Raw genomic sequence first — 27,570 nt, forward strand, 5'->3', positions numbered from 1 at the left:
TATGCTGTAGAACCCCTCACCTGCATCAGCCTCACTCTTGGAAAAAGTTTTATGAAGCAGCCTCTGTATGGAACATTGCGGGTCTTTGTGTCAGAGAGAAAAAAGCTACAGAGAGCCATGAACTATCTCTTAATGTTTCATCTCAGAAGTGTCCAATTTGAATTCAACAGGGTGGAGCTATATAATCCTCTCACGAGGAACATCAATAAACCACAGCCATTAAATTGAATATAACAGTTACAAATTCAGCTAGCCTGATTAAATTGAATAGGCAGATGGAGTAAATAAAATGCTAGAAGAATATAGCAAAAGTGAAAAAAATATATTTTATATATATAAAGATCTAAGAAATATAAATAAATATATAATATATACATTTACAAATACATATATTTACAAATAATATATGTACACACATAATATCTCTGAAATAAATGCTAACGAAGACTAGACAATTCAAAAGCTCTGAAAAGACAATATCAGGAAGACACAGGGGAGTTTCCATTTCTCTTGAGACAGATCACATTTTTCTGCTTTTCATGTTCAGTTACTTTAAATGTTGAACTTCTTGTGAGGATCTGGATTCAGTTACATTTTTCTGAAGAGCGCTGATGTTATTTTTTTAGGAGGCAATTAAATTAGCTAGACTAGTCCTGAAAACTATCTCTTGGCTAGCAGCTCAAATCTCATTTTAATTCTCTAATTTATCCTTAGATTCATTCTTTTTTACTGAAGGATTGTTTTGGTGTCAACCGGGATTTGGGGCAGAGGTAATACATTAAATATTTTATTCCCACTCTCTGCCTCTCTCCTTTCTGCAATTCCTCCATTCTTTTCCAGCTGTGGTTGTCTTGAATTCTATCCTCTGTGTTTTTAGATAGGAAAGACTGCACGGTTTTATTGGAAATTTAGCCAAACTAAATGCCGTTGAAATTGGTCTGCTCTCAGGCTACAAGTGGTAAAACCAGGTAACTCTCTGTGACATTTCCTCTGTCTAAGTCTGAACTGTTTTTCCAAACTCATTGCCTTTTTTCCCCAGCCTTCAGGGTGATGTTTGTATGTGTGTGTGTGTGTTTGTGTGTGTGTCCGTGTATGTGATTGTTCAGATTTTATACAGGTTATCAGTAGTAGAGTCCAGGAGGATCATATTTAGCCCTATCAGAAGCAGAAGACAAATTCTTTTAGTATCAAATGTGTTTTTATCTTAATTTGAAAGAGATTTTTAATTGTTTTACTTCTGAGAACATCATGATCTCTACAGTGCTTATTAAATTTTGAGGTTCCTCTCTGTTGCTGGCATTTATTTATATGTATGTATTTATGCATTTTTCTATTGTAGTACCTTTATGTTGTTATTGAATTTTATTCCAGAATCTCTAATAGGGAATCTTGGATAACATTGACACATATAATTTGGAACAAAAGGTGAAATAGAGCAGAAAAATATAAACTTGGCATACAGAAAGACATTGGGCTCATTTAACTAGTGCATGGTTTTTATCCAACTCAGAGCCTTTGGGAGACGAAAACCTAAATTTTTCATGTTGCCATAGGAGGAGCCACAGAAAACAATGGTTGTAATTTAGGGGGGAGACTCACAAAATTAGAGCAGAATGACACTTATTAAATGATAATATTATTTTATCCATAGCTTTACACTCATTAATTGGCAGAAAATAGAATTTTCAGAATAGTAAATTGGGAACAGAAGATTGGACATACACAATCTAACCCTTCCTTCATTCTCTTTGGAACTGGCTGCCTGCAAAGAACACACATTTTGTTCTGCTTCAACATATAGTAAATTTTAAAAAGGCACCATCTTTCCTTGACATTAGTACTGAAATGATACTGTTCAACTCTGGAGTCCAGAATAGCAAGCCTGTTATTTTCCACACTGAAGGTAGTACATTCTCACAAAGTTAGACACAGAAAAAACTACCATTGTCATCTTTATATCACTGACTTCTTTGCGACTGTTCCATTCTAAATTCACCTTTGTTTAGCATCCCCCTAATATTGTTCCACATATATTTATATATACCCAGTATTTTGGAGGTATGACCTAAACTCATTCCACCAAGTAATTTCCATGGCTTATTACATACACGTACAAAACTTTAGGCCCCTTCTTTATGCCTTTCACTTGGTCTCAAATCTAGGAACCATTAAAAGCTATCTTGCCAACATTTGGCAATTCCTTTAAAATTTATTCAATTCAAAAGAAGATAGCATTTCCATATGTAAAAAAAGAACACATCGGGGAGGAGGCTAGGGTTCTTGACCAATAAGAAAAAGAACTGCAATTGAAACTTGATTTCAATAATGGGAATACATGTCCAGTAAATCATTACTCTCGTTAATGTTTACATATGACATATATTGAATTTGTTAAAAGTCTACTTTAAAATAAAAATATCTTTGATATATATAATTGAATTGTTAAATGAGATGTACTTTTGGTGCCTGGCTAAAACCAGCTTATTGGAACAACAGAGATTTTCATAGGTGAGAGAAGGAAGACAAAGTTTTAGAACTTGGATCCTCTTGCAAATCAGACTTCATTGAATAGTTAAGGAAGTAAAATGTGAAAAGATCACATATAGCAAACACTTAATATAGTTAGATTTTATTTTAAGGCTTTTTAGGCATTATATTATTTATTCCTAAGAGCAGCCTTATTTGGTGGCTACAATTATGGTCGTCAAGTGACAGGTAATAGAACTGAAGCATAAAGCTTTTAAGTAAAAATAACTGGTATTTAGTGAATATTTATTTGCCAGGAGGCGTTTTTCAAGTGCTTTTCAAATATTCTTCAAGTAACGTTATGAGTAAGAAATTATTTCTATCATATTTCACAAGAGAAGAAACTGTGCCAGCACGTTTATGTAACTAAGTCACAGGGCTGATAGGATGCATATAGAATTTACACTCAAGTGATCTAGTTTCATTGCCCATGTCCTTAAACTTTACACCATATTGCTCACTCCCCATTTGTACATGGATCAAAGACCTTGGTGAAAAAATCTATATGATGATCTTTACCACTATACAAAACTATTTGACCAGAATTTTTGGCAGAGAGGAAACAAAAATCTAGATGGGAAGTCAAAAAAGTACTAATTTTTTTCTGTTTTCCAATATTTTTCTTTTAGGAATAAACTTGTCTCATGAGATATAATGAGACAAATATTCCTATGGCTATTACGGTAGATGAGCTTATTTATCAGTGAATCTATATTTCCTCCTTCTGACTGCTATGGAAGTGTATACTTTACAGATAATTAACAAGTTGGCCATGTGACTTCTTTTGACAATGTAATGTGAATGGGAAATGACAGCTTATGAGTTCTGAGCTCAAGTATTAAGCAGCACATTTCTGCTTGCCCCTCTGAGAGCTGCTAATCTCTGCTACATAAGGTCATGTAACAAGTAACCCACTGTTTTCAGGATAAAATATAGAAAGAAGATCTGAGCTGAATGTGTGATTTAAAGCCAAACCCATATATGCCCAGCCTACACGAACTGAAACCCAGCCAAACCACAAATGGGTGAATGAGAAATAAATGCTTATTTTTAAATGTCAATGCCAGCTTGGGTTTTTGTAACACAACTGTAGCATTTAGTTACACCTACCATTTGCAGTTTACATGAAATTAATTTTTAATATTCATGTATTTTCTCTATATGAATACAAGGAATAAACATAGAGATAATAAAGAATATGTGTATAATCAGAGATAAATGTGTATGAAATATTAATTTATTTTGTAAATAGTAATCATATGTAAGCTTTCTCTCTCTTATAATTGAATTATGGTAGAAATAGTTCTGAGTTTTTGTCAACTTACTAAAGTTTATCTCAAATTCTGTCGATAACCAGCTGCTTGACCCACACAAAGATTTTCATCAACTTATTTACTGTTTTACTCATTAACATTTTATTTTTTCCATCAAAATATTTTATATTCATGATAATAAAGAGCGACAGAAGTGAAGAAATAGAAAATTTAGTAAAACAAGACACCTTCTAAAATATCTGAAATCCAGTAGAGGAAATGAACAGACATGTAAAAAATACCAAAGGGCACTGTTTATTACCCAATGAAAATGCCAACCTCTGCCAAAAATAAATGTAACCATTGATCATGCTGCACTAAAACAAATTCTAAAGGTACAGGTTGGTTCCATTCTTTGAGGAAGTGGGGTACATCCAAACGACTCTTGTACAACAGCCTTGTGGTTGTTGCATATACCTTTGACTGCCAATTAACAATTTGTTTACTCTCACCTCCAAATCTATCCTTCAAACCCTGTTCTGAGATAATGGAGCTAGATCCTATAAACTTTTCTCCCTTGTCAGCTCGTATTATGCTAAGTTGTGTAGTTAAAGGCACTGGACAGGCACTGCAGGAGAAAGGCTCTTCTTCCTGGTTTCATGATGTTCTCTCTCCTTTGGCTACTATAAGGTGGTGGCACGCTGTATGCATGCAGCTGTGGTATTCACTCTACAGAAAGTTTTTGTGTCCAGTCCTATTTATAGTTTCCTACCCTCTACCCTCTGCCTACTAACACTGGCAGGGATGTCTTTCTGGTTGCCAGTCACAGCCTGAGATCCATCCTCACCAATTTCAGCCTGCTGACTGAGGAACCAATCTGTCCCAGGGCAATCCAGTGAACATGTCTGCCATGAAGTTGTCTGCAGCCACTCTGTCTTCAATGATATCTGAAACCCATCCTTAGGGAGTAGACCTGGCTGCAAAGTAGATTCCTTCCTAGGGGGCTCTCCTTTAACCCTAAGGTGTTCTTCGTAATTTTCTATTATCCCCTCTTCCTAGGCTACCCTCTAAAAACAGTTAATAATTCTTTCCATCAGGCCTCCCCTAGTTTCTGTCTCTTGAGTTGACTCTGACTTACACACCTTACCACTCCAGGCTCTTGAATTCTCATTTTGAACAACTTCAAGGTCTAGGACAAATGGAGTAATTTGAAAATATGAGTGGAATTACTCACCTTTTTGAGACTTAGAAATAACAGTTCTTGATATTAGGTTTTGATGTTTATATATGATTATTTTAGTAAATAGTAAAAGTTTAAGAAACATATAATATGTACCTGGATATATATTTAAAAAATAATATAAATAAAGATTTTAAAATAATTCTACAACAACAAGAGTGAAGCCCCAGGCAAACTATGGACTTAAGGTGATTATGATACATCGATGTGGATTCATCCTTGGTAACAAATGTACCATTCTGGTGAGTGATGTTGAGAGTTGAGGAGGCTGTGCATGTGCAGGGACAAGGGCCATATGGGAAATCTCTGTATCTTCCTCTTGATTTTGTTATGAAATTAAAGCTACTCTAAAAAAAATACAAAAAATAATTCTAAGAAAATAATTTTATGGCTTTTCAAGAAACTACAAATATATTCTCTACAGATGGTCACAGTAACATTACACCAAATTTAATTAAGCTAAAGTGCCTGATGCTTACAAACATATATTTTTGTTTCTAAACAAGATCCAGGAGAAAGTTTGTTTTCGGGAAAATCCAAGAATACACAATTCTTATCCCTCCCTGAAGATACTGGGAACCTGAAATACACAGATATCATTTATCTTAGTAAAATATGACAACATTTTGATGAATAAATATTATATTTAGACTAATAGTTATATATCTAAATCTGAATATTTCCAATATATTTTTTCTATGGAAAAGTTTAAATGACTGTGTTTATATAATTCTTCATATATTGCTTCTTTTTTCTTTCTAAGATTAATTCCTTCAAGGCATAAAGTATAAAACTACTCAAGAAACTTACAGTTTGGAAGAGAAAGTTGAGCCATTTGGCCACAGCCATGCATTTTTACTGGTGCTGTGAGAGAGTCCAATCCACAAAAAAACATTCAAGGAGTTCAAAACATTCTATAGAAAAGAAATCTTATTATGTAAATAAATTTAAAATAAAATAAATAAATTTTTATACTAATTTTAATTTGGTGATAACAAATAAAGTTATTTATTTTTTTTACTTTAGAGAGTCTCTCCATTTAAAATACAATGTTACAAATTGGACAGTTAGGTAAATGTATTAGTGTGACTAAGTGAAGACGAAAAACTGACAATATTTCAAGGCTCTGAGAATTGATCAAAGACTAACAATAATTTGTGAAGTGGAAAAAAAATAGAGCAAATTTGTAGTCTTCTGGCCTAGTACTGCTTTAATGTCTACCCTCATCCCCACCCCAGCTCACTGAGCAAGAAAAATTTTAGTTTTTACGATTTGGGGAAGGCTGCAAAACCAATACTGTAGTTGCCAAAGGGGTAGATTTGATTAGGAGAGAACAATGGGTCACTAAATAGTCCATGACTTTTTCATTTCAAAGTGCTGAATTTGCTAAGTAACTAATGAGGAAACACGTACTTTTTCTAGTTCAAGGTTATGGTCTCCTTTGTGTCAAGCAGAGTGCCAACTATAAATATAATGGGAAGGTACTAAAAATGAAAGTACAATAGAAGAGACGACATTAGCTCTACACATCCTTGACTGATGGAAAAAATGTGCAGATCTATAGAAGACACCAAGATGATCCTCGTAACAAGTAAAAACCAAAGCACATGTGAGAACTAATTACTAAGTTTTAAGCCCTCCCCAAAACACACACACACACAAACAAATGGTAGATGGTGGAAGCCCTACTGACTTGCATTATTTCAATACAACCTTTTAAAAAGATTACTGGCTGACAACTAAGCAATGCAATCACAAGCATAATTCCTAGGAAGTCAAGCTAAAAAACAAACAATAAGAATTTGAAAAAACTTGGCAGAAATATCACAGGCACACTTCAGAGGAAAAGATTCTGGAGAAAAGTTTGCGCATGTTACAAAAAGTAATAAACCTAAGAAACATGAAATAGAATCCATGTTTACCACACTATATTATAAAGTGTCTACTTAAACACGTAGAAAACTTGCAAAGAAATTGGAAAATGTCTTCCATACTCAGGGAAAAAGTCAGACAATAGAATCTTTTACTGAGATTAAATGTTAGATGTATTAGAAAAATATTTTAAAGTAATTATTATAAATATATGCAAATTATAAAGTAAACTATGTTCAAATAACTAAATGAAAATATGATGGTAGTGACAAAACAAGTAGAAAATATCAATAGAGAAATAAAAATTATATAAAACAACTGAATAGAAATTCTGAGTTGACAAATATATTACGTGAAATGAAAAAGTCATCAGATTGATTCTACAGAAAGTTTTAGATGCAGAAGAAAGAAGTGATGAAATTGAGGATGGAATAATAGAAATGATTTTTCCGAGAAGATGAGAGAGGAAAAAGAGAGAAAAATTAACACAGCTCAGAGGCCTTTGAGACAGTATCAAGAAAACCAAGATAGGCATAAATATAGTTTGAGAAGAGAGACAGAAAGGGACAGGAAAACAATTTTAAGCCACAATGAATGAACAACTTCTTAATTTATTTCCCGGAGGTATAAAGAACTCTCAAAACAAATAACAAAAAATATGCAAAATATTTCAATGGATAATTCACCAAAAAAAAAATACAGATGGCAAGTGAGTACATGAAAAGATGATCAATATCATCAATCTCAGGAACATTCAAATTAAAACTACTACAGATCGGACCTCCTGTTCTGGGAAGATGGAGCGGATGTACTTGTCAGTGGTAGCACTTTTACTGTATAATACGTCTGGAAAGAAGGAGTGGATGATACTTTTCGCTATTCCTTCCACTAAACACAGCTAAAAACACTGGACACTGTATGTAAGACAAACATGAGAAGAGTCTGAAAAGTGATGAGAAAGCTGACGGAAACCGGACTTGAGACCTGAGGAGTGATATTACAGTGAGCGAACTGGGAATTTCTTTTGATCTCGTATATCCCAGGCTGGATGCTGGAGAAACAGGCAAACTAGAACTCCAATGGGTAGGGACAAAATCCCCAAGAAAAGTCTCTTCTCTCCAAAGGACCAGGAAAGGGGCAGGCTAGAGAAACAGGAAGCTTTTAGACTCTTAACTGCCTTATTCCAACCAAAATCCATAGAAAAATTTGGTGAAAATATCACTCAGGAATGAAGGGGAAATCAAGACATTCTCAGATAAAGAGAAACTCAGAAAATGTGTCATCATCCAGGCCCAGTCTAAAAGAATAGATAAAAGAAATCGTCTAAGCAGAAATTAAATGGATCTTCAGGAAGGAAGAGAGAACAAAAGAAAGAATAAAAATATCATTAGATACAATAGACTTTCCTTCTCCTCTTGTGTTTTCTAAATTGATAGTTGAAGTAAAATTATCAGTTGAAGAAATATTGAACATTCTTCCATTTAATTCTCGATATACGTAAATAAAATATATAGGACAATTATAAATATACATAGTAAATCGACATAAAGGAAAGTAAACCTTCTCCATTTCACTCAAATTGCTGTAGACTACGACAGACTGTATAGACTGTGATAAAATATATATTATCATCAATACAAAGATAATATAGAGTACATATTATCCATATAAAGCAGACTAGAGCACATATGTGTATATATAAGTTCATAAATATAGGAAAGATATTTATGAAGGAAAAGATCATCTTTGTATAAATTATGCTCCATCAATTATGTAATGATGTAGAAAAGCATAAACTTCACTTCCATCTCATCTTCACATGCATCACAAATACAGCATCACAAAAAATAAATTCCCAATGGATTATAGACCTAAATGTAAAAGTTAAAAAATAAAAAAAAAAGATACAACCTAGAGAGCAATATAGATTATATTCACAAACTTGGACTAATTTCTGAAATGGATTCAAAATAATCGCTAACACCAAAAAGGAAAAATTGGACTCTGATAACATTAATAAATTCTGGTCATTAAAAGACTCCAATATGAGAGTAAAAATGTAAGTCACAAAGTCAAAAAAAGATATTTGTGTCTCATAAAATCAAAAAAGAGCAGATATCCAAAATATAACAAGAACTTCTAGGAAGGTAAATGACAGACATCATATAAGAGAAATGGTGGACAAGACAAGGACAAGACAAGACACATGAACAGGCACTTCCCATTATTGCAAAAGAGAATGTCTTAATAATTAAGAGCCCAGAAAAATATGTTCAATCCACTAGGAATCAGTAAAATGTCTATTAATGTCATAATGATACTGCTATATAACAATCAGAACTTTAAAATTCCTGAGAGACTAAGTTTTGGATCAAGAGACTATTGGATAAAATATGTATTTACAGAAAATTAGGAAAATATTGGGACAATTTAATTAATTTGACTTACACTATATTTATGACGCTGCAATTTCGTTCTGATGCATAGAGAACAATATATTATAATTATGCAAAATGCAATTATAAGAATATAATAGTATTTATAAATTATCATATTTTTATAAATATAATGGTATATTAATATAATTTATTATATGACATATTTATATATAATATACAAATTTTTAATACATATGGAAAAAGATATACACAAGGGTTTTCATAAAAAATTATCCGTAATACCCATGTATTAAAAAGTAACTAAATTTTTTACTCAGTAGCATAGATTAAAAAATGTCAAATCCATACAATACATAGGTGAAATTAACAAACTACAGGTAAATGCAAAAGTATGGATGAATTGCAAAAATATAAGGTAGGAGTGAAGAAGACACAAGAATGCATACTGAATCTTCCATTTATATAAATCTCTAAAACATGCAGTGATACTTTATAATGTTGAAAAACAGAACAGTGGTTAAGTGAGGAGGTAGCAGAAGTGTTGAGAGTTCACCCAGGGGCAGGCTGCCTGGGGCTGGAAACTTCTATTTCATGACCTGAACTGTAATTACGTAGGTCTTTTCAGTTTGTGATCAACTTGCACAATCATGATATGTTTAGTTTCCTTGATGCATGGTATAACTAAAGAGTAAAGTTAATTTAGGAAAAAAAGCATTTATAGAAACATGGTTTTCTATGAAAAGCAAGAACTGGAAACTATCAAATGTGCATTAGTGACATAAAAATATAAATAAAATATAAACTCAAACAAGAATAACAACAGGCTGTAAAATTAAAAACTACAGATAGGTAGAAAAACATGGATGAATTCTACAAATATAATATTGACTGAAATAAGCTTTTAATAAAATATTAGAAACACTTAAAATCTTACCATTTCTTCTTCATTATCTATATAAAGCAGGTTAGAGTTCTTAGAAGCACAGGCCATCAAGCTCTCATTCCATGCTTTTCTTTCAATACTAATGTAATAGCAATTGTTGGAATATGTTAACCATTCCTTCGGGCAATGACCACAATGATATTCTGAAAAAAGATTATGAATTGTTATTCAAAGCAATTGAATTTTTGAATTCTAAAAAATGAAAATTAACTTTCCCACAACTAGAAGGACCTGCAACTAAGATACACACCTATGTATGGGGGGGTTGGGGAGATAAAGCAAAAAAAAGAAAATTAACTTACGTACTTGCATAGGTATAAACATATATGTACATAACATATCTATACATCCTCACACGTTGGTACACATAAAGAAAACAAAACACACTTAGATACACACTTACAGAGAAGGGCCAGTCCTTCATCCCCTAATTTATGTGCCACTAATTTAGAATGCAAGCACACAAAGAAAAGTATCCACTCTGCATATGGCCTGAAAGTCAGCAAATTTCAGAATAGTAAAATTATTTATCTCTTATCAGTAGGAAATTTGAGCCAATCCACAACAATGTGTATGGTGATTTTAAATGAAATTTCTTCATATTGTTGCATAAGAAGGAATACTCTCCTCTAATCATTATTTATGAACATTACTCAATTTTAATTCATTTTCACCAAAAAAGTCTATTATCATTTTTTCCTAGCTTAAGATGGAGACAAAGTGTGAACTATACTAATATTACAACTTTGAAAATCATTATGTACCTTTCTGGTTCCTTGTTATCAGGGTTGAAGTGTTCTGCTCCAGAATTAAAGTAGCTATAAAAATTAAAGTAATGAATATATAAAAATTACTATTATCTAAATAAGTCATAGTTTCTTACTTTGAAATTTGGTGTATTGTTTAGAATTAGAATAATCTAATTTTATAAGATTTTACCAAAACATTAATAAAGCAATGAAGACCAAAGGAAAAATATTTCAAAAGTCTAAAGGACCAAGCCTTACCATCTCTTAGAGTATTTAGTTTAATCAATCTCAAGATCTAATTTATTTCTCAATAAGGTCTTTCAGTCTCCTGAATTATGTCTTTGAGTTATGAAATCAGAAAACATACATACGCAATACTTTCTATATTCATTCTGTTATTTATAATTTGACAAATTCAGAATAACCATTCCACATTTAGTTTAAAATCATACATTAAAATGAGAGTTCTAATCCATAATATTATGAAATGTTTAGAGGCACTGACGATCATAAAAGTAAAAAGTTCCCTTATAATCTTTCAAAAATTTACTTACATTTGGTAACAACTATCATTGTTACCACTGTGGATAATAAAACAAAGCAGATGATTCCCAGGATCCCAGCAACGAGCTTCCCTGGAGGTGACGGTAAATCTGCAGAGAGAAAAATGAAAATACTGAGAAAGGAGAAATGGAGACTACATACAAGGGAACTCACATGCACAGGGAATCATACATATAAACTCGGACCCCAAACTCATATCTACCATTGTAATCTTTCTCTCAGAATATTCCATGGCATTTTCTGTAAACATAATGCTTCATGAGCTGTTAGTCAAAACTAGAAATTTTGACAATGCCTGAATGAAATTAGTCCTCAGATGTCGTATTAGAATGCCATATTCCAACTTCAAGCTCTGATCCTCACATATAAAAATTAGGTGAGCTTATTCCCTTTTCCCACACCTCTGCGCCCAGCTGCCCATCCTAGAGCAGTTAGACTGTGTGTCTGTTAGATGTTTTACCTTTGCAGTGGTCGTTCTTGTCATCCCCTAGAAGATCCCGAGAGGCATCTTGAAGGTTTAATTCCACATAAGTTATTTCCTGTTCAGTTACTGAAATGGAGCTTTTAGTGCCCTTAGGCTTCATTTGCTGTCTCCTTGTGTCCTTCACCAGATTCAATTCTGAGTATTTTTCTCTTTGGTTATTCATCTCTGCAGCTGAGTAATGTTAGAGACAGTGTTCTATGAAAGCTGCACTTAAGTGGTTAATAAATGGTGTGTATCATAAGATCACTAGTATACCTAAAGGGGTGGAGTGTGAGATGAGTAATAGTACTCATTTTGCAGATGAACAATGTAAAAGTGTGGTTCTAATTTCCTTAGAACTTTAAACATGTGTTTCATGATAGAAGAAGTGGTTTTCAAAATAATATTATATGTTTGACACAATGCTATTGGTTGGAGAAATGTAAAGCAATAAATTAGTAAGGAATATAGAAGTTCATGAATAATAACATCCTTGTAACTTAAAGTCAGATTCCATAGAAACATTTTAATGCTATTAGAATAACTAAGTTAAAATTAAAATGCCGTATTAAGAAAAGAATGATGCACCAATCTTTATGACAATTTTTAAATCCATTCATGGTTAAAAATTGAGTGTTAATAAATTGGGAGAATAGTAGCGTTAACATATATAGGAATTTCCTGCACTAAAATTTAGTGACTTACATTTACTTATTAAAGAGGATGAGATACTATCACATAATCTTTATTTTGAATGATTGTGCAGATATGAAAAATCGTTAAAACTTTAAGGAAACATTTTATATGTTGAAAAATATTATATGACACACAATCCATTCAAAACCTAAACAATATTGAAAACAAAAGGACAAAAAAATTAAATATTTATTTGACACTAGAAATGGGCTATTGATTCAATGGCAAAGATGCAAAATCATAAAATGATAAATAAAAGTGTAGATCATTTATGGAAGAGCACTGTTGCTTCAAAATTCCAGAAAGATCCCACAGCTGTCAAAGTCAGTGAGAGTAGATTTAGTTGTGCAAACAGTTGTAATAAATCAGGTAATGTAATTTGTTAATTCAGTCAATGAGCTCCGCAATCAGCGAGATCTGGAATTAATTCTGGTTTTGAAATTTGCAATGTACGACCTTTAAAAAGTTACTTAGTGTCTAACAACCTGGTTTACTAATCTAAAATGAGAATAAAAATATGTAAGATATATGTATCTAAAACACATATTACTCAATCTGGCTTTTATAAGATCTCAATACTATGTGTATTATTTTAATTATTATTTTAACCTAATTGCTATGTTATTGTTTCTGAACTATAACAATCAGACCATGTAACATAATTCATGAGACAGGAGTCTCTTGATCAGTGTGGTATATCTGTTTTGAACCTTTTTGTTTAACTTAAAAAAAATCTTTTGATTGTTTATAGTTAACTTTTAACCAGCATTTTACAGAAGGTAACTCATCCTGATTTTGATTAAAAATAAAACTGCTTTTATTTAATCTAAGTACATACACGAATAATTACGTTTGACCTTCATGATTTGATGAATTCATTTTAAGAATCTTTTTTTAAAAGCTAGGCTAATTAAAAATAATATATATTTATATCTATGTTGATTATAAAAACCAAAGTTAACTGTTTATTGTCATGATGCTTATAAGATTTCACTTTAAGTTGTGTTGATTTACAAACCCAATTATGCATGTGGGTATGCACTTAACTAATCCTTCAAAGGCAGGAATTTGAATATTTTAAGAAATCCTCCTACGTATCTTTTATTTTATTCTTGTTTTTACCTGCATTATTCAAATAAAGATACCAATGTTTTTTTCTGATTTGATTGTATACTCACTGTACCTCAGTTGCATCATATCTGGCATTTGTAATCTCCCACTAAATGAGTGGGCTAGTAGAGAGACAGAAGAGTAGCCACACATACCTTCTGTTAGCCAGAAAGTGGTGCATCCTGTAGGGGGAGGCCAGGTTACTCCTGTAAACAAACAATATCTGCGGTCTTCACAGACTGCGGTCTTCACACACTGCCTGGTGAAGATGCAGCGTGAAGCCATAGGAGAGAAAGCAGATTTCTCGTCAATGTGTCACTTAAAGTTTGAACAGGAAATTCTTACACCTGGGCTATTTTGAAGACAGTTTATGTCCTCGCATACCTTCAGAATACAGGAAACTTTGAGCTTGTAGTGTGTCATTCACTTTGTACATGAGCAAGTGCCTCTGAGATATTGTTTCCCTATTCTAAAACATATCAGGCGAGAGATACTTGATCACCTCATGCTGTTAATTTGCTTCCATCTCAATCACTAAGACTGAAAACTTAGGTCTTGTTGAGAGTATCTTAGATGTTTAAATTTTACTTTCAGACAAGTTGCTAAAATATGGCATCGCATACTTCTTTTCCTTATACCCTTGTTATGTCATTTCTATTATCATGGAAAAATTTCTTAAATCATAATCCCATTAACACTGTATATTTAATGATATTTGTCACTAATTATTCTGAAGAATTACTATATGTTCAACCTTATTGTAACTGTTGCAAAGACATTGGTTCCCAAATGTATCTTCTCCAATTCTCTGCCCTAGTTCTTAAACTACCTACATTCAATTTTATTATTTTAAATACGTTATTTAGATTTCCCCGATGAAAATAATTGTCTCTGGGAAGGATAAAACATTAAAAATATGGAAAAATATCACCATGCCAGAGATTGAGATATTAAATAACCACTCATTGTATTATCATTGATACATCCTACAATCATAACTAATTGTCTGTATTTTAATAAGAACATTTGTAGTAAATGACAAAACCCAAGTCTAGCCATGTAAGGGGAAGACAGAGATAATTTTTTAAAATTTCACGTAACCAAAAAATGAGAGGACCAAAAAGCAGACTTTTAAAAGACAAGTTAAATGTGACATGAGCATCAAAAGAAATAGAACATTAAATCTAAATGATCTAGTTTGTATCAAATGGAATCCTTTTCATCATTCTTCATCTTGTATCAAGGAAAGGGAGAATGTTTACCTACCATGTCTATGGAAATCCACTTTCAATACAGTCACTAGGAGATTGAGTTCAGACAATCTCAAACTGTTAATTTTTTAAAATCTAGAAAAATGGAATTAAATCCATAGTTATGTCCTAGTAATCTGGACTAATATTTGAGCCTTCTATAAAAATGGCTAATGATGGCTGGCTATCTGTGTATTTCTATTATATTTTATTATTTTTTCATAAACTAAATTGATAATCTCTCCTTTTCTATTTGCCACATTACAGAATTGTAACAAAGTATTCATTAATGATGTCAAACAATGTAAAGTTCACTGTTACCTTTTTAAATTTGAAGCACTTATATCTGCTATTCCTATAGTCATACACTCTGCTATTTTCGACTAAATAATGTTATATATAAAAGTATGTAGGTATATACAAAAGTAGAAGTATGTGTTCACTTTCCGGCATTTAACTAGTGAAATCTATGCTCAGACAATATAAAGCCCCAATAAAAATTATTCAAAATAATAAGATCAATTCTAATACACTTTTTATGATATAAATATACACATTTATGTATATCATATACAATAAATATATAAATATATATCATATATCATAAATATATAAATATATAAATATAGTGACTATTTCTAATAATGGCTATACCTAGTGACCTAAGAGACATGGATAAATTGGAAGTCAATAAGTGAAAATGTCCTTTTATATGATGGCAAATTCGTTTTCAAGAAAATTGTTTTTTTTCAATTACATTTTTTTTGCTGAGGAATATTAGCCCCAACTTAAGATCTGTTGACAATCTTCTTTCTTGCTTGAGGAACATTAGCCCTGAGATAACATATGTGTCAATCTTCCTCCACTTTGTATGTGGGTCACTGCCACAGCAGGGCTGACGAGTGGTGTTGGTCTGCACCCAGGATCCGAACCCAGGAACCCAGGCTGCCAAAGCAGAGTGCGCCAAACTTAACTACTACATCACAGGGCTAGCCACAAGAAAAATTTTTTAAGCGAGAAGTTAATTACCAAGGGACTATAACTAAAGGAAATATTTAAGGATCCTCTAAATAAGATCCTTTCACTTATTCAAGGTGAAAACTTAGATATGCAGAAAGAAAGAAGAGCTGAAGAAAACGAATTATGTTGATATATCAAAATATATATTTGTATTAGAATTTAAGGGGGCAAACATTGCATAAGCAGCAAACAAACGTAGAAGGCAGTTATGTCTTTTTGCTGTTTGAGAAGGCGTAAAAGTACTAATTTGGTAGACTTTAGTGAGTAAAGAATGTAAGCTGAAAAATGTAGGGCACAAATAAAAGAATATCTAAAGCATTTAAATTAATAAATCCTAAAAGAGGAAAGTGAAAATAAAATTAATTGTGAAAGATACGAAAACAAAGAAAGGGTAGAGTTTGAAGAAATAGTAGTGTTCACCCCAAATTAAAAAACTACATTATACTTAACAGTTAACTGCTTCTTCTATTTGCACAAATAAATCAATAACATTATATTACATAATAATTTAATAATTCTATTTAATAAAAATAGAATAATATTCAATTTAAATTCCAAGAGTGTTTACATTTAAAATGTTTGTCTTGATGAGACACTCTTTTAACATAAACATAAATAAAGATGAAAGTAAAAGATGAAAAAATACATGATGCAACACAAACCAGTAGAGAACTGATATAGTTAATGCACTGTCACAATGGAAGGCAAGAACCATTGTCAGAAATGCTGACGCTTGTTTCATAAGGATAGATTGAGTATCCAAACCATTAGTGATGTGTTTTAAATCCATATGTACCTAATAATACAAGTTCAACATAGATTTCAAGAAAGTGGAGAGTGAAAAATCATGAATGGAGCTTTAAACCATTTTTTCTCACTGTTTATCAAACAAACAGGTATATCAGTAAGGTTATAAAGATTTAAACCAGACAATTAACCACGATATATATGCACACACACACACACACACACATTATGCTAATATAGAATACACATATATTTAAGTTCACATGGCAATTTTCCAAAAATACACTGTATACTCATATTTCTAAGCACTTTAATATAAAATAAACAGAACTGTGGTGTCATGGCAGGAGCTGCTAGTCAAGTTTGGCAAGTGTGCACTTGAAATGTGGGGATTCACATTTAATTTTTAATTAATTAAAAATAGATAAATTTTAATATCAGTTTCTCAGTCACCCTAGATATGTTTAAACAGAGATGGAACATTACCAGCTTCACAGAAAATTCTCTAGCTAGAGTTTACCAAAAATAGATGTCAATAACCAAAACTTTGAAAACTCCTAACATACAGTTTGAAATTCAGTAACATTTTTCTAAATAACATATGAGCCAAATAATTAATCACAATAAATGTTTACAATGTTTATATGAATTACAGGGAAATTATAACAACAAAATCTGTCTTGTGAAATATTGATTGCCTTAACTGCGTATCTTACAAAAAAGAAAAAAGAAAGGCAGAAATGAGAGCATGTATCACAAGAAACTAAAAACGAGAAAGCTAAAATTAGAAGAAATTAAATCCAAATGAAGTACAAGGAAGAAAACAATAAATAGTGAGAAATCATGATGGGGAACAGCCCTGGTGCCCTACTGGTTAAGTTTGGCACACTCTGCTTCAGTGGCCCAGGTTCAGGCATGGACATACACAACTCTGTGATTGGCCATGATGTGCTGGTGGCCCACGTACTAAAAAAGTAGAGGAAGATCATCACAGATGTCAGCTCAAGGTGAATCTTCTTCAGCAAAAGAAAAAAACTATCAAGACACAGAACAAAATTACAGAAGAGAGGATCAACCAGGCCAAAGTTATTCTCATTGCAAACACTTAATAAAATTGATAAAAGACTGTTGAAGAAAAAGTTGATAAGACATAAATCTTTTATATCTAGATTAAACATGAAAGTATCATTATAATATTAAACAGATAATAAAGCCATATAATGAATGCATTTTAATATGTATATGAAATAGAAAATACCTAGAAAATGGAAATTATTCATTGCCCTACAACAAACAGAAGCCTGAGTAAAACTAACATGCATTAAAGAAATCAGATTCCTTATGTAAACCTTTTTACAAAAAAATTCTACAAGCTCAGATGGTATCAGTAGTGAATAATAACACTGAAAATATAACAGTACTCTTCCACAAAGGCTTCCTGGTATTAGAAAAAGAGAAATGCTTCCCAAAAGAGCCTTAACAACAAAACCTGTCAAGTATGTAGCTATAAATGAATATTCAGTCTAATCCCTTTGGGAACATGAATGAAGAAAAATATGTTAATCTAAATATAACATAAGCAGTGATTTTTAAAAAAGACAATAAAGAATGATCATTGTGGTTTTATTTTGCTTTCTGTCTCTTATGGGTTTGCCTATTCTTGATATTTCATATAAGTGGACTCATAAAACATGTGAGCTTTTAAAAAGTTTGAATGCCACAAATATAATGTTGAGTAAAAAAAGCCAGACACAATATAAAGATGCTTGTACATTTTGTTGTGAATTTTATATTCCAATCATTGCTTTTGAAAAAATTTTCATTAATAAAACAAATAATGTAATTAATATTAAGACTTATGCAATCATAATATTATTTCCATTTCATGAAATTGAAAGTTATCCAACAGAATCCAAACTCAGGTGTTTCCATTATAAAGCTTATGCTTGCAATTATATATAATTGGAGATCCACAACTTTCTGCTTTGAGGCCAGATGAGTATAGGAAAGCACAGTTATATTTACCAGATGATGATTCTGTTATGCTGTAATGGAAAAAAATGCATAATTCCGTTGTTATATTGTATGGAGACAATTCGTAAAACAATAACATTTTCCGGGTAACTATAATAAAAGTATATTTTGAAAATGGATAATGACATTTTTCATATGACATTTAGTAAGAATTAGTTATTAGAAAAACTGAGGAATGCCTTTTTTAACATTTGTATCAACATTTCCTTAATTTTCAACATCTCTCTTCATATCTATAATTCAACTTAAAGAAATGCATTACTATTATTGTTCTGAATTTTTCTTTTCTATATTTTCTTCTTCTATATAGCATTATTAAAAACAACTTACTTCATTTTGAAAGTTGAGCCATTTATTGACATCCACGCATGATCACTGCTGTTACGAAAGACTCCAATCCATGATAGAAGTGATATGGAATTCAGAAATTTCTACCCCAAAATAAAGAACTTTTACTTAAATAATCACTAAAAAAGCTTTTATTATTTGTTAGCATGCAAGTAGTTTATTCTTTCATAGGATCTTTAATTTTCAGAATGAAATGAGAGTGTTAGATTTTAATCAAATACCATATAAGTTGAAAAGCATTTTCCATATTGTCAAAAACTTTCGTCATTGTAGTTTTGATTAAAATTAACACTTAAACACTTATAATTAGTAGGTTCATTTTCTTATTATGATAATAAGGAAAGTTCTGATTCATGTAATTTAATAGATACAAATGTTGACAAAACTAACATAGCAAGGCTTTAAATAAGTTTCCAGATACTGTGATATTAATTTCTTCAAATGTTGTGATTAAATCAATGTTTTTTTCTACTATATTTCTTGATTAGAAGAAAGTTAATGGATTGCCATTGGAGAAATAAATGACATGAAAGCCAAAAATTTGGTTTTCTGGGCCCCACGTAATTCTGGGCCCGAAATCTATCTGTTTCTATATTCATAAAATCTTATTGCCCAGACAAGGTGTCATAGACTAATTTCTCCTGGCTACTCCCTGCTAAGTACAACTATAAATTCAGGAACTACTGGAAGACAAAATTAAAGAAGAAATCTGAAAGATGAAAAGAGAAAGACAAAATGGATTGAGACCCTGGGATTCAAGAACAACAGAGTGATAGGACATCTTATATCCCGCATCCAACAGAAGGAAGTGACCTAGGCCACTGCTTCCCAGCAGCCAACCCAGCAATAGGAAGCCGTTCCTCCACTGTGTTGAAACAAATCCAGTCCAGCAACACTAGGTAAGCCTTAGAAGCGTAATGGATCAGGAAACCCGCTAATAACCAGAAGCCAGAGGAAGTGCTTCTCTTCCCCCACCAAGAGACACCAGGGTGTGTGTGAGAGTGCAGAGGGGTGGAGGTGGGACCAGCAAAGGTACTAAAGTACTCATCCCAGGAAGTCTTTTTATCCCTGTGGGCATGAGACTCATGTCCCCAGCCAGGGGACATTGGATAGAATGGATTTCAAAATGTTACATTCACATAATTCAGCAATGAAAATTAACAAACTACAGATAAATGCAATAATATGGACGAATTGCAAAAATATCATAGGGGAGTGAAAAGAGAGGAGGAAAAATGCACATTGTGTGATACGATTAATACGAAGTTCAACTAATGGAGGAGATTCTGTGACAGTAAAAGTCAGGGCAGTTGTTAAATAAGGAGAAATGAGAAGTACTAAGTATACACCCGGAGGTGGGGCTGCTGAGGGCTGGAAACTTCTCTTTTGTGATTTGATTTGTAATTACATGATTCTATTCACCTGTGATCAATCTGTGCCCTCATGATATGTTTAATTTCCTTGGTGGGTGGTAAAATTAAACGGCAAAATTTATTTTAGAAAAAAACATTTATAGAAACCTGGTTTGCTATGAACAGTAAGAACTGGAAATTATCAAATGTGCATTAGTAATACAAAAATATAAGTAAAATATCATAAGGTCAAACAAAGGAAGATTGTAGAATTTAAATTAACCTACAATATGCACAAAAATATGGATGAATTCTACAAATAAAATACTGACTGAAATAAGCCTTTAATAAAGTATATGAAACATTTAAAATCTTACCATTTCTTCTTCATTGTCTATATAAAGCAGACTAGAGTTCTTAGAAGCACAAGCCATCAAACTCTCATTCCACGCTTTTTTTTCACTACCAATGTAATAGCAATTGTTGGAATATGTGAACCACTTCTTCGGACAGTGACAATTATATGCTGAAGAAATATTATGAATCATTATCCAAAAATAATTTGAATTTTTAAAACAGAAAATTAATTTACATACTCACATAGGTATAAACATATATGTACATAACATAGCCATGCACCCTCACAGGCTGGTATATATAAAACAAAACACACATGCACACTCTCACAGAGAAGGATCAGCTTCTCATCTCCTAATTTATGTGCCCATGGAAAGCAAATGCAAAAGCAAATCACCCACTGTATACATGTCCTGACATTCAGTGAATGAAAATAATTTTTAGAATGATAAAATTATTAATCTCATATTATAGCAGCAGGAAATTTGAGCAATTGACAACAAAGGGTCCAATGATTTTAAATGAATATATGTTCTTATTGTTGTGTAATAAGAAATACTCTCCTATAGTCACTATTTATGAACCCTTCATTGCTCGATTTTGTATTTATTAACCCCTAAAAAAACCTGTCATTTTTGCCTAGACTAAGGTAGACACAAAATACAAACTACACTAATATCAGAACTTTGAAAATTGTCACGTACCTTTCTCGATTCTTGTTATCAGGGATGAATTGTTCTGCCCCACTACTTTACTAACTAGAAAAATTAAAGCAATCCTTTTAAAAAATTAATATTGATCTAAATGAATCAGAATAATTTCATTTTCTTAGTTTGTAATATAGTGTATTGTCTAAGATTAGAATAATTCAGAATAAAATTGATTTTATCAGGAAAAATAATAAAGTAATGAAGATTTGTGGGAAAATATTTCAAAGCCTAAAGAACCAAACTTCACCATCTCTGATAGTATTTGGTTTAACTGGTCAGAAAAATAAATTTGTACCCCTCAATAAGGTTTTTCAGTCTCCTAAAGTCTATCTTTGACTTATGAAATCAGAATACATGTATATGTAGTATTTTCTACAATCATTCTGTTATTTATACTTTTGATAAATTCACAGTAACCATTCTACATTTAGCCTAAATGTATACATTCAAATGAGAATTCTAGTCTATAATACTATGAAATGTTTAGAGTAAGAAGTTCTCTTATAATCTTTCAAAAAGTAACTCACAGGGAATAACAACTATCGTTAACACAGTGGATAACAAGACAAGGCAGATGATTCCCAGGATCCCAGCAATGAGCTTCTCTCGAGGTGATGGTAAATCTGCAGGGAAACAGAGAAATGGAAACACTGAGAAAGGAGAGATGGAGACAATTGTTTAGATAGTTTACATTCAAGGGAACTCACATGCACAGGGAATCATATATATATAAACTTGGACACCAAACCCATACCTACCAATGTAATCTTTCTCTCAGAATATTCCATTGCATTTTCAGTAAATATAATGCTCCATGAGATGTTTGTCAAAGACTAGAAATTTAACAATGCCTGAATGAAATTAGTCCTCAGATTTCATATTAGAATACCATGTTCCAACTTCAAGCTCTGATCCTCACTAACAAAAAATTTGTAAGCTTATACTCTACTCTTTCGCCATACCTCTGCACCCCAGCTGTACATTCTACAACAGTTATACTGTATGTTTATTAAATGCTTTACCTTTGCAGTGGTCATTCCTGTCATTCCCTTGAAGATCCTGAGAAGCATTTTGAAGATTTAATTCAGCATATGTTATTTCCTGCTCAACTACTGAAATGGAGCCTTTAGTGACCTTAGGTTTCCTTTGCTGCCTCTTTGCATACTTGGCCACATTCAGTTCTGCATAGGTTACTCTTTGGTTATTCATCTCTGCAGCTGAGCGATGTCTGGACTGTGCTCTAAGATAAATGTACTTAAGAATAAATGGTATATGAAATGACAAAGTCCCTAGTTCTGTAAATCTGGGCGGGGTTGAAGGTGATTATTAGTGCTCATCTCGCAGCTGAAGCATTTAAAGTCCTGCTTTAAAATTGCTCAGAGATTTAAACAAGTGTCTCATGGCAGAATATACTTTTATAAAGATGTTCTACATTTGACAATATATTATCAGTTGGAATAATGAAAAGTGGTAAATTAGTGAGGAATAAAGAAGTTTACGAATTATAATATCCTTATTAAAGTCATATTCCACAAAAAAATTGTAACACCATCAGAATGACTGTATTAAAAATTAAAATGCTATGCTAGAAAAAAGAGATTCACCAATATTTATGATGATTTTTAAATTCAATAATGATTAAATACTGGTTGTTCTAAAAATGGGAGAATATGAAAGTTGGTATATAGATTAATTTCTTACACTAAATTATATTTATTTAGTGACTTACGTGTATTTATTAAAGGTGTTATCAAATGGTCTTTTATTTTGAATGGTTGAAAAGTTCTGAGAAATCCTTAAAAGTTTAAAGAAGTACTTTATATGTTGAAAAATGTTACATTATACTCTAAACTTAGCCATAACCTGAGCAGTATTGAAATAAAACAACAAAATAAGATTAAAAATTACTTTACAATTAATTGATAATTGATTTAATAGCTAAGATATGGACATATAAAATGGTAAACTGTTGGTTATTTATGTAAGAGCACTGTTGTTTTAAACTTCCAGAAAGATTTCATGGTTGTTAAAGTCAGTGAAGGTTGTTATGGTTGTATAAGTAATTGTAATATTCCAGATAATATAATGTAATAATTCAGTCAATGGGTTCTGTAGTCAGAGAGATCTGGAATTAATCTGGCTTTGAAATTTACAGTGGGTGACCTTTAAAAAGTTACTTAGTGCCTAGTGACCTAGTATACTAATCTAAAATGGAAATAAGTGTATGTAAGTTATAATGCATGTAATAGTACTGGACCTGTCACTTATATACCTTCAATAAATGTTTTTTTAATTATACTTTAGTCACAATTTCCATGTTATTATTTCTGATTCTTATCAGTTAGACCTTGTAAAATAATTTAAGCAGGAGTCTCTTTAATGAGTACAGTACATTTTTTTGCTGTTTGTTCAATTTTTTAAAAATCCTTTTGATGGTTTATAATTAATTTTAAATTAGCAATTTGCAGACGCTATCTAATGCTTATTTTTATTAGAAATTAAGCTGCTTTTATTCAATCCAAGTAAGTGTGTGAGTAATTATGTTTGGCCTTCATCATGCAATGAATTCCTTTTTAAGAATCTATTTATAAAGCTTAAGCAAAATATAAATTAACATATTTTTACGCAAAAAAATCTTGCACTCATTATAAAATCCAAAACTCATTGTTCCTTGTGATGTTTATGAGTTTCACTTTAAATTATATTGATTTACAAACCCAGATACCCATGTGTGTATGTAACTTGACAAATTTTCTACAGGCAATAATTTGAATTCTTTAAGAAATCTTCCAACATGTTTTATGCTTTATGGTCGCTTTTTACTCTAAATTATTTAAATAAAAACACCAATGTTCTACTTTGATTTTGTTGTATACTAATTGTAACTCAGTTGCATCACATCCAGCATTTGTTATCTCCCACTAAACGAGGTGGACTGGTGGAAAGACAGGAGAGTAGTGACACATACCTTCTGTTGGCCAGAAAGTGGTGCATCCTCTAGTGGGAGGCCAGGTTACTCTCATAATAGAGGACTGATATAGCTGGGTAATAAAAGGAGAAATTTTAAAATGCAGATCCAGGACAGGAGTAAACAATATCTGTGGTCTTCACAGATTGCCCTTTGAAGACTCAGAATGAAGCAATAGTGGAAAAAGTAGGTCTCTCATAAATGTGTCAGTTAAGGTTTTGAACAGGAAATTCTTACACTTAGAGTTTTGAAATCAGTTTATCTCACCACACATCTCCAGAATATAGGAGACTTTGGGCTCCAATTGAAAGGACAAATGGACCTCTAAGTGCATTGTTTAGATGGCCATTTTCAAATGCCTCTGAGAAATTGTCTTCATATTCTACAGGATATGGGAGGACAGACACTTGACCACCCATGCAGTTAACTTGTTTCCATTGCAATCACAAACACTGCAAACTTGGAGGATCTCAAGTTTTACTTTTAGAATAAGGTTGCTAAATCTTGGCATTGTATACATCTTTTCCTTATTTCCATACTATTTCATTTATATTCTCATGGAAAAGTTCTGAAAATCATAATCCGATTATCAACATATATTTAATAGTATTTGTCACTAATTGTTCTGAGGAATTACTACATTCTCAACCATATTGACCTGGTATACAAAGTCCATCATTCCCAAAATAGCATCTTTATTTCTCTGCCTTTGTTCTTACATTCAATTTTATTCCTTATAAATAAATAATTTAATATGCATATTTCCTCTGATAAACATAAATGTCCCTTGGAAGGATAAATATAAACAATATTGAGCTATATATATATGCTAGAGGTTGAAATATTAAATAACTACTTATTATATCGTTCATTAATTCATCGTCCAGTCATGACTAGCTGTTTATATTTTACTGGAAATATTTGGTGTAAATAACAAAAACCCAAGTCAAACTATGTGGCACAAGAGAAGTTAATTTTTAAAAATACCGTCTAACCAAACAACGGGTAGGAGAGTGAAAGAAGACTTTTAAATAATCAGTTAAATGACACAGGAATATCAAAGAAACAAATGTTAAATTCCAATTGTCTCCATCATATCAAATGGAATTTTTTAATCATTTAATCATTATCTTGTGTCAAGAAAGGGGAGAATGTTTATTACCCATCTTTCCTAAGGATATTCACTTCCATGCAGCCTCTAAGAAATTGAGTTCAGATTCAAACCCATATCTTAAGTTTTGCTAAATCTAGAAAAATGGCATTTACACCGTAGTTATGTCTCTGCAATTAGCACTAATAGTTGAGCTTGTCATAAAAATTGCTGATCTTAACTAGCTATACAACTGTTGCCAAACTTTTTTTTTTTTCCTGCTTTGTTTATCTCCCCAAACCCCCCGTACACAGTTGTATATTTTAGTTGCACGTTCTTCTAGTCGTAGGATGTGGGACGCGGCCTCAACGTGGCCTGAGGAGCGGTGAGGATCCGAACCCTGGGCCGCAGCAGCGGAGCATGTGAACTTAACCACTCGGCCACGGAGCCGGCCCCTTAAATATTTCTAATAATTATATTTTCTTTTATAAATATAAATTATATTTATATTTTAAATAAATAATCTTATGTATGTGTGCATGCATTTATATTTATTAGAAATATATTTATTAGAAATAAATTTATTTCCATTTATTCCATTTTATTATATTTTCGTGAAGTAAATTAATAACATCTTGCTCTAATTTTTCTATTACACAAATTAGAGAATTAAAACAATGAAATAATTTCTTGACAATGCCAAATAATGTGAGGCTCACTATTGCTCTCTTTTTAAATTGAAAACACTTATGTCTAATATTCCTACAGACATCCACTTTGACGTTTTCATTTAAATAATGGTATACATCATATACTTTGTTATATGTAATAATATGAGTTGATTCTTCTGGCATTTATGTTTTAGTGAAATCTATACTTAGATAATATAAAGACAATAAAAATAACTCAAAATAAACTTGAAATCATATAAAGAATTTCCTTTAAATATATGTATATATGAACTCTGAAGATATAAACTACCAAAAATGTGGGAATTGTTGAAATTTATTTTATGTGAAATAACTCTCTGTATATAACTCTCTCTCTATATAACATATATTTGTATGTTATATGAATATAATAATATAGAAATATATTAATATTAAAATATTAAGAATATACTTATGATATACATGTAGCATAAATACATATGACTGTGACTATTCCTGATAATAGCAGAATCTAATGTCTTGGCTAAAAAAGAATTCAATATTTCGTCAAAATAACCTAATATAATGGGAAAATTAAGTCATTTTTAAGGAGCAAATTTAAAAAGAGAGAATTTGTTACTAACTGAGTCTCATTAAAGGAAATATTAAAGGATCTTCTTCTAACAGAAGAAAACCATGTCAAATGAAAGCTTAGATATGCACAAAGAAAAGAAGAGTTAAAGGAAATAAAATTGGGTGTACACATCAAAAAATGTATATAACGATAAAATATTAGTGATATAGATTCTAGTTGAAAAATATACGTTTGTAAAGATGTGAATGTGGCAACAAGCAGTAAGTAGAGAGGGTAATAAGATTGTGAGAAAGGATAAAAATACAAATTTGTTAGAATTTTAATGAAAAAGAATATATGCTGTGAAATGTAGAGCACTATTGAAAGTATAATTAAGGCATTTTGAACTAAAAAGATTTGATAGATGGAAGCGGAGAAATAAAAACTATATTTAATCCTAAAGAAGAATGAAAATAATGCCTATTTGTACTTGCAAATGGGAAGGAAATAGTAAATGATAGATTTTGACCCAACAAATGATAATTATATTAAATATAAATAGAATAATTTTCAAGTCAAATCTGAAATATGTCCTATAAGTTCATCCATGTTGTTAAAAATGACAGGATTTTCTTCTTTTTTAAGAGTGTGCATT

At 31.6% G+C, this 27,570-nt stretch overlaps 2 protein-coding genes across 5 annotated transcripts in view; both read right to left on the reverse strand.

The window, feature by feature from the left end:
* Positions 1 to 14,222, reverse strand: part of LOC100062823 (NKG2-A/NKG2-B type II integral membrane protein) — a 100,304-nt gene extending 86,082 nt beyond the window's left edge. The window contains exons 1-7 of one of the 3 annotated variants that reach the window (XM_014740727.3): positions 13,971 to 14,212; positions 12,007 to 12,201; positions 11,537 to 11,635; positions 10,998 to 11,051; positions 10,225 to 10,376; positions 5,830 to 5,933; positions 3,904 to 5,599 (exon numbers count right to left, since the gene is read on the reverse strand). In XM_014740727.3, the coding sequence (XP_014596213.2) occupies positions 5,479 to 5,599; positions 5,830 to 5,933; positions 10,225 to 10,376; positions 10,998 to 11,051; positions 11,537 to 11,635; positions 12,007 to 12,201; positions 13,971 to 14,100 (855 nt within the window). In that variant the 5' untranslated portion in view covers positions 14,101 to 14,212 and the 3' untranslated portion in view covers positions 3,904 to 5,478. Of the gene's footprint in view, positions 1 to 3,903; positions 5,600 to 5,829; positions 5,934 to 10,224; positions 10,377 to 10,997; positions 11,052 to 11,536; positions 11,636 to 12,006; positions 12,328 to 13,970 lie in introns of those variants that run through there. The other 2 variants (XM_070269877.1, XM_070269878.1) reach the window with 2 other exon arrangements.
* Positions 14,223 to 16,950: 2,728 nt separating this feature from the next.
* On the reverse strand, positions 16,951 to 22,890 carry LOC100062846 (NKG2-A/NKG2-B type II integral membrane protein). 2 transcript variants are annotated; one of them, XM_003365155.5, is made up of 6 exons: positions 22,656 to 22,890; positions 22,161 to 22,256; positions 21,628 to 21,681; positions 20,944 to 21,092; positions 19,197 to 19,297; positions 16,951 to 18,877 (listed from the first exon to the last, which is right to left on the reverse strand). In XM_003365155.5, the coding sequence occupies exons 1-6, from the start codon at positions 22,840 to 22,842 to the stop codon at positions 18,751 to 18,753; spliced, it is 714 nt and encodes a 237-aa protein (XP_003365203.1). In that variant the 5' UTR covers positions 22,843 to 22,890; the 3' UTR covers positions 16,951 to 18,750. The 2 variants fall into 2 exon arrangements, with proteins under 2 accessions (XP_003365203.1, XP_070125982.1); XM_070269881.1 differs by lacking the exon at positions 21,628 to 21,681 and having other exon boundaries at positions 17,974 to 18,877.
* Between the last annotated feature and the right edge of the window lie 4,680 nt (positions 22,891 to 27,570).

This window comes from Equus caballus, chromosome 6 (assembly GCF_041296265.1).
Source record: "Equus caballus isolate H_3958 breed thoroughbred chromosome 6, TB-T2T, whole genome shotgun sequence".
Lineage (NCBI taxonomy): Eukaryota > Metazoa > Chordata > Mammalia > Perissodactyla > Equidae > Equus > Equus caballus.